At 39.9% G+C, this 8,194-nt stretch overlaps 1 protein-coding gene across 3 annotated transcripts; it reads right to left on the bottom strand.

The window, feature by feature from the left end:
* Nucleotides 1-2,415: 2,415 nt before the first annotated feature.
* RB195_012165 (uncharacterized protein) lies at nucleotides 2,416-7,828 on the bottom strand (the record flags this gene model as incomplete). Of its 3 annotated transcripts, none has more annotated exons than XM_064193903.1 (7): nucleotides 2,416-2,571; nucleotides 2,686-2,814; nucleotides 2,902-2,994; nucleotides 3,489-3,542; nucleotides 4,156-4,230; nucleotides 4,277-4,372; nucleotides 7,664-7,828. In XM_064193903.1, the coding sequence occupies 7 exons, from the start codon at nucleotides 7,826-7,828 to the stop codon at nucleotides 2,416-2,418; spliced, it is 768 nt and encodes a 255-aa protein (XP_064051484.1). The 3 variants fall into 3 exon arrangements, with proteins under 3 accessions (XP_064051484.1, XP_064051485.1, XP_064051486.1); XM_064193902.1 differs by having other exon boundaries at nucleotides 4,292-4,372; XM_064193901.1 differs by lacking the exons at nucleotides 4,277-4,372; nucleotides 7,664-7,828 and having other exon boundaries at nucleotides 4,156-4,194.
* Between the last annotated feature and the right edge of the window lie 366 nt (nucleotides 7,829-8,194).

The raw sequence follows: 8,194 nt of genomic DNA, 5'->3' as shown, positions 1-8,194 counted from the left end.
TTAAATTGAAATTAAATATCGCTAAAAAGAAAAGTGAATTTGGAAAGAAAAAATTCAAAGAAATAAGATACAGAAAAATCCGAAAAAAGGCGTTAATGTCTATCAAATCATCTTTTCCTTACTTTAGTCCTCAAAACTCACCCCTTTGTCTTCAACGAATTTGTTTGCCGCAGTGTATTGTTGCGTGAAATTTGATGTAATTGCCGTAATCACCACAATGTCTCACATCTCGTCACGAAAAATGTGATCACCGTAATTATAGCGGGTCCGGTGGTCGGACGGGCATATTGCCAGCTATTATACGTTCATTTTCGGGCGCCTCAGCGCTCTTTATCCACATTTTCCACCCACACACACACACAATCAGGAGGAGAAAAACCTCTATGGATTATCTAACTCAAGTGGTCAATCAATATATCGATTCGTGGCTTCTACGGACCTCAAACTGCCTACGAAAATCCCCAATTTTGCTTCTTTTTTCTCGTTTCTCTCCGTTATTGAGAGAATAAGCAGAAAAAAGAGAAGAAAAACGTCATCGTATAGTCCATCTCAATCAACAATCGATCAATCAATTCCCATCAAAGTATCGATATTCGTTATTTCTACGTAACTCACATTCTACATAAATCGTTCATTTTTCTCATCTTTTCTTTTTTTCTCACTTCCTTCTCTCTCTCTCTTATTGAGAACTCATTTCGTCACTTTCACGAAGAGGATTTGATTTGATTTTTGTCTAATCGATGATTTCATCGTTTCCTTCCGAATATATCGATCGATCGATCGGTAAAAGATATGACATTCTCACACGTTAATCATGAAAACTTGTTTCGATTCAATGTGACACACACGTCATGCCACAACAGGCGATCGCCGCCGATTATTTCTTTGGCTGATTTTCTTCGCGTCTAAGTGGTTTCAAGACGTTTTCAGGAGATTTTTCCAGAACTTTCGTTTTTTTTTTCTTTATTCCAGGGTGGTGTTTGAGTCATTATTTGTTCATAAGAGTGGCGTAGGCACAGGAATGGAACAATATCGTTATTACCTGCTATTTATTCAGTTATTCCCTCATAGATTCCTTTTTGTAGCAGCGTAACTTCTGTAAAAATCTGTCGTGAACAACTATGATTACTGTAATTGAAGTGTTACAGTAAGAAATGTATCACAATAGACTCACAATAGAACTTTTTTATCTTTAGAATTTTCTTCCCTTTCCATACGGGAACCATTTACGAGGTTCTGTTTCTGGTTCCGCTTATAAGGGAATTTCTTCCCATAAAGAAAAAGATGCATAACTAAGGATCGTCCACATTTTCCGGAAATGATTATTAGCTGTTTTTTTTCTCTCTTCTATGAACTGTGTACGTCCGGACAACTTCACTACAAAGGGCATTCGTTTCGTCATCCGAAAAAAAAGTGTCGTTCCACTCGGAACTGAGAACTTTTTCATCCGAAAACATTCAATTATTGTGTGAAAGCATTGTAAGATTCACGACTGTCGTATGCAGAAAAACTTCGAGTCATCACTACCGAAGTTTCTTTTCTGGATAAACGATGTAAAGTGACATTTTGTTGGATTTTAGGAACACGTTTTATTTTTTATACTTGGAGCAAATCTCCGGTGAATAACGGTGGATTAATGTTTCATGTAGTTTCTGATTTTGTTCCTCGCAACATCCATTTTTCCACTTTGGAGTTCCTTGTCTTTTACGAAAAATTCCCAAAAAAAAGGGAACAAGGAACAATTCCCTATCGTTTCATTGCGATGTGCAGAGACAGAATAATCCAGCAGAATCAGTATACATAGGTCAGCGGAAATATGTAGCATTTGACAAGATTGGGTCCCATTGGGATCCGGCTTCTGTTTCTATTCAAGGACTCTGCCTGAGTGATGAATCAGAGCGGGTGAACAGAAGTTTCGGAAATCCATCGCTATAATGATTCCTCGCCAAAATAATATAATAATTTTTCGGAAATTTCAGAAAATAGCATTGAAACTAAAATCTGTTTCAACATTTTTCCTAGCACTTCTCACATTTTTCCCCTTTGTTCGGCTGATTTGAGCGTTATTTTGGAGTTTTTTATGGAGAAAAAACGGTTTTTTTTTCGTAAATAACCTTAACATAGTACTGTAAACAACAGCAAATAAGCTTGTAAATAATAGTGCTGAGCAGCTTTAAAACATTCGCTACTTTTCTATTCAAAATGGATTTTGGAAGAATAAAATGAAGAAAAAATTATGGGCGAAATTTACTTATTTTGGGTATTCAACGAAAAAATAGTTTTGTAGGGAGAAGAACACATTCTACAGAAGTTTTGAAGAGGAAATATCGCTTCTAAGCGGGTATGGTCCAAAAAAAATCGTAGTGCACGTTTGTAATCGACAGTAACAATACAGTACTTACAAAAAAAAACCCTTTATTCACTACTTTCTCTTTCAAAACTTTCTCTACCCAAAAACTTTTTTGGACAACCAGGTTTGAAGCAGATCGCGTACTTAAGACGACCACAATTCACGTTAAGCATTGCAATATTGAATTTTGGTGATACCAATCGAAGCAGATGATTTTCTAGCTGAAAAAATTGATTGATTCATTGGTTCATTCATTCATTCATTCATTCAATCATCCATTCATTACGAAACGGAAACGAAACGACGGTGAACTGAGGTCTGTGCCTACTCGATACCTCAATACAATGAACCCCAGTCAGTTCATAAGTAGCTTTCCACGAAATATTTGGATCCGGACCGTCATCCGAACGGCGAAAATTGTCCTTGTTTAGATGAAGTCCCTGTTCCGTAGCGAAATCGCTGAACTACAAGTAAAGAGAGTAGAGTCGTTAATCTGCCGTACAGCTGGGGAAAAAAAGAGAGAGGAAAAAAAAGAGAGAAAATCCCCGTACCAGAGATTCAAAGTCCTCACGTATGTCTGTAAAGTTGTGAATGGCATACAGGGTGACATTAATCTTTGGTGGTAGAGCCCAAATCGCATCATCCTCAAATTTAGAACGCTACACAAGAAAGATTTTTTCGCCTTTAATACTTGAATATTTATTCATTAATAATAGCTCAGTTTAACTCTAGTGAGGTTTTTCTCTAGTGAGGAAACGTCGCCCGCCGACGCCTAAGCTGGTCAAAGGCTGCCTGCAGAGTTAAGAGCCGCACGGGCGACGCTGCTTGGCCGGCTCTGTGGTTTTGGTGGTTATTAACTACTCACAACAGTGCGCTCATCAACCACAAAAACCGCAGAGCCGCAAAAAATGCGCCGCCGGCGCGGCTCTTAACTCTGCGAGCAGCCGGAGCTTTCGCGACGACGGCGGATTCGTTGCAACTTACGCAATCGCACCGAATCACGAGCGCGCACTACAGTAATCCAGCTTCCGCACACGTGAACACCCAGTGTGTTGTTAAAGTGAATTTTGATTTGTTTCGAGCAAATTAACATAATGTACTGCAACGTTTAGTGAAATAATAAGGGAGGATCACGTACCCCTCCATCATAATCAAAGGGAACCACGGGCAAATCGATCAAGCCGTGAACGTCCTGCAAATTGACACGAGTTCATTTCGTGGTAGCAAAATCCTGATATATCAAAACGCACAAATGAGCTATTTCGAATCAAGCGCAGCGTTGAGGGCACGAGAAAATTCCGATCTTGTGTTCTCTGCTTCGTCGCTCGTAGATGCTGTGGGCAGACTTATGTTGACGCAAGTAACCGCGACGCGCTTGCCGTAATTCACGCAGTTACCGTAGCTTGCCCTACCTACATATCGACGCTATTGTGATGGTGTCAAAGGGATTCTTTGGTTAATGTAACGTTTTCACACAATTCATTTCGGTCTTTATACTGTATGTCCAGCCACCAAAATCAAATGATCATAATTTTAGAAGAGTTCCTTCTTATCTGAAAGTTTCGCTTTTTTAGATTTTCAGCAAACAGCCGCCTCATTTACTGTAAGCGAGGATTCCTAGATGACGTCATTTGAATTCTGTCTATAAGATTGGAATTGAATGTGAAGATAATCCTTCGCGAATCACTCATAATTAGTTTTTTTTGTGGATTGCAGTATCGTAAAGGGTATCCTTGTCGTATTTTTCTTGCGGTACCTGAGTTTCTGGAACTGTTTAGACTAACTTTGAGGGAATTTAAACTCACCTGACTGAGCACTAGCAGCAGAAGCAAGAAGCGAAACATTTTTTTTTGCAGTTTTGCTGTCTTGTTCCTTTTACACTAAATTTCTGGAGGGTTTACGCTCTGCTCGGAGTTAGATTGATACCTTATGCAGTTGCACCGTATCCAACGTCTTCTCTGTACAATAACTGTCCAACCACTGGATAAGGTTGTTGCTGATCGCAAGAATGACGTACTCATACTCAGAATGAGCTTTTATATTGCGAGTTTATCATATTTTATCACTCGTTTGTTTTGTGAGTGGGATGAATGAACTTGAAGAGACTCTGTACGTGTAGGAAATTGATGATAACAATCATGTTGTATAATAGGTGGCTTAGTCTGGCCGTATTTCGGGTTTATCGCTGGGGATAGAGTTGATCTTTACATGGTATGGTGGCCCCCAAGGCTTGCACGCCCTACCTCGCGAGTACATTTGCTTGGAGGCGCTCGCAGCTTGTGCTCTTAGAGCCCTTCACAACACACCTTTACAACATACATATAAATTGCTTCGGCACCCTTCTGTGGCTCTTGTGTTCTCGACTGCATACAGTACACCCTGAGTACTTATCCTTCATTCCAAACTACGTATATACGCAACGATATAATGTGAAAAGAGGGGACCTAACCATCCACTCACTACGGACCCGGCAAGTACAGATCCCCGGACGTGTGAACTAAGTCTGGACGCGGAAGTCTGTGCTCCACTTCGCCAGATAGGCTTAGGGGCTCCTGTCACCCCAATTCGTTGCAGCTCCTCCTCCTCCTTCTGGTTAATGTTATTGTTTGGAAGGTGCGCTGTTATTTGTAATCGATTGCAACTGCCCCTCGAGTCCATTCCAGTTACCGCTTTTTTGAAAGTTTTTGTTTTTTTTTTGCGAGTTTTGAAACACGGAACGGCTCCTTTTATAGAAGCAAAGGTGGGCGGAGCGTAAAGCGCGCGAAACAAAAGAGAGCTGTGGGATCTTGTCGCGTCCGTGGCACGCGTCCTTTAGATGTTACGAAAAAGAGTCGCGTGGAATTAACGACAGTCTGTCCGTATGTCGGTTTGTGTGCTTTTGTCTGGCACGAAAATATTTCATCCAGAGGGTCGGGTTCAAGTCCGCCTCTATACTTTTGGTCGAGAAAACGCCGATGTTGAGTTAGTGCAACGACTTGGCAGACGGCAGCAGTACGAAGACAGACTGGTATCAATGCGTCAGACTACTCATCACCCTTCAGGAAGCTGTGCGACGGATCCTGGTGGTGTCAGATCAGAGTCCTAGCGGCATGTGGAATGGAGATGAAGTGATAGGGTACCACTATGCCAGATTGTGGCGCTTCGCTCAAAAAGCAACAAGAAAGGATGAAACAGGTCCCACTACGTCGCACTGGAGCACCAGTAGCACGCAACTCAGCAGATGAGGTGAAACGGGTCCCATTACTTCAGATTGAGTCGCTTGGCTCAGAAAGCAGCATTCTGGAATGGATTCAACGAGATCGCTACGTAATGATTAATGTGCATTTTTTTTTTTGCTTTTTGAGTACAGCTAAAAAATTAGTTATTATACATTTTGTAGAAATACACATTAAGAAGGAAATAGTTCTTGTTCTGTCCATAAATTTTCCAAAAAAAAACTAAACATTTCAATTGGTTTCTTCCTTCATTCTTCCTTAAAGTAGAAGAACATCCTTGTATGCGTGAAGGATAACTACTTATTGTACTAATGACTTTGGTCTGAAAAAAATTGAATTAAATCAAATTGAGCGGTTTTTTGCTGGTAGTAATGTTCAAAATTATTTCACAAAAAAAAGGTTCCACTGCATTGACGGTACTCGGCAGAAATGTCTTCCTTCTGCTTGCCAATTTAAATTTTTTTCTCATTAATCTTTTGAGAATTTGATTGTTCGGCTTATAAAGAGTAAGAATATATTCAAGATGATTTCTTCATGTTTTCCGCTTCCAGTAAAAAAAAACTACAATATTTTCTCGGAGGATGAGTGCAAAATTACTGTACTGAGCATCGTTAATATAACGAAATTTTCATTTCAAAGATAATTTAAGCAAAAATGTGAATGAAAAATCTTTTATTCAGAATGATTTGATCCGAAAGTCCCTTCTGTGCTGCCGTTTATTTCTAGTAACATTAGCTTCGCTCAGAACGCGTCTTTTCTCGCTCGATGACTTTTTTATTGGTCGTTCCCAAGCCATTTTCCAAGCGTGATCCACACACACACACATGCACACACAGGCAGACATCACGTACAATACATATGTCATGCGAACGCATCACGTTCCAGTTTCATCGTTTTTCCTCCTCACTATCGCTCTCGCTCGAAGAATGAAGCGAAGAAGCTGACGGCCGCTTAGAAACTCCGGCCGAAAATAGAATTTGAAAAAAAAGGCCGAAACTAGAAGAAATATGTCGCTCAATCATTGATGAACAATGAATAGAATCGCTGATTCTTCTTCTTCTTCTTCTTCTGTTGAATAGTTTTCCTCGTGCTTTCTCGGAGGTTTTTTCTCCTCCTCCTCAGCAATGCACCACTCATTTTTCACTCACCATCATCAGTACAATGCTCTTCAAAGTGCACCATCATCGCTTGTGAACACTTTTTGAGAATTTCTTTCCTAACCGGACTAAAGAAATATAACTACCAGTAGAAACCAGTTTCCAGGAAGAACTTCTCTGTAATCTGTACAATTTTCTATATTTATATTTTTTTCTATCCCACTTTTCTTTACTTTCTATTCTCTATATTTATATTTTTTAGGTGTTTTTTTATTATTGTCCCTACGAGGTTTTTTCGTACCAAACTAGTAGAAAACATAGACGGAAATGTTACTAGTAGTATGGCGCCAAAATTTTAAGACGTGAATATTTAATTATTATATGATATTATTTTACTATATTGTTATATTTTTATATTCTATTTTATACTTTTCATTTCATTATTTTGTCTTATTTTTTAAATCATGTATTAAGTAAGAAGAAGGGAAAAAGAAGTAAAAAGAAGTAGAAGAAGTTTGAATTTGATCGAGTAACACCTTCCAGTAGTTTTTAGGAAGTGATTTTCTTTTTTTCTGATTAGAAACTAATTCATAAGGAATTTTATCGTTGACCTACTTCTAAACACGTCCAATTAATCAAGCTTGGATGAGCATTTACGGATTTTCTCCATCATCATCATCATCGTCATCATCAGGATTATCAAATTTTCCGCTTGTAATGTTCCGTTTTGCAGGAAAAAGCGGTTCGGACCGTTTTTTCTATGCCCGGTTCCATCCTCTCACTCATACACACACCACAACACCCAAATTCATAACTACGTACATCCGGTTTTCATCCTTTGTCCGTCCGTCCGTCCGCCGGTCCATCCGATCCGTCCTATCCGTTCGTGGATGTCAGTTGTCCATTCGAGTGAGGCGCGCGTCTCCAGATTTGTTTAAAACCACGTTGTAGTGGTGGTGGCGGCGGCGGTGGCGGTGGCGGCGGCGAGCCCTGCCCCCTACCCTCTGCTTACTCTGCTCCGTAGGCTTCTTCGCTAACGATTTCCTCTTTTCACCAACGTTTCTCCCGGCGAAGCGATAGATCACCGCCACCGCCATCGCCTCGATCGTTTCGTCGAAGGATGTTGCCACCGGAGCCAATCGTTTTCTCTTTGTGTTTCCTGACATGTGTCCACGTTTCGAGCAGCAGCAGCAGTGGAAATCCGACGTTTTCCTGCCGACACTAGCATCTTTTCGCCCTAAGATGGATGTCCAGATGTTTTTTTTTCCTTCGTCGGAATGAATGCGGTGCATTCCGCTCTCATCAATCACATCAGCTCACTACCGCTTATTTATTTATCATTATTGTTTATTAGTCTTTTTATTGGTTATTGTTATTTTATTTATTATAGTGTTTATATAACGTATGTTCGACGAGAAAGTCAATTTGAGAAATCTCTGCGATTTTCTTCTACAAACATTGATTCAGTCTTGTTTTTTTCCTTCGCTTATTTTCGATTTTTTTCAATAATCCACATGGCCACTGTATGTTTT

Source organism: Necator americanus, chromosome III (genome assembly GCF_031761385.1).
Source record: "Necator americanus strain Aroian chromosome III, whole genome shotgun sequence".
Classification (NCBI taxonomy): Eukaryota; Metazoa; Nematoda; class Chromadorea; order Rhabditida; family Ancylostomatidae; genus Necator; species Necator americanus.
This window is presented reverse-complemented; position numbering and strand designations above follow the sequence as displayed.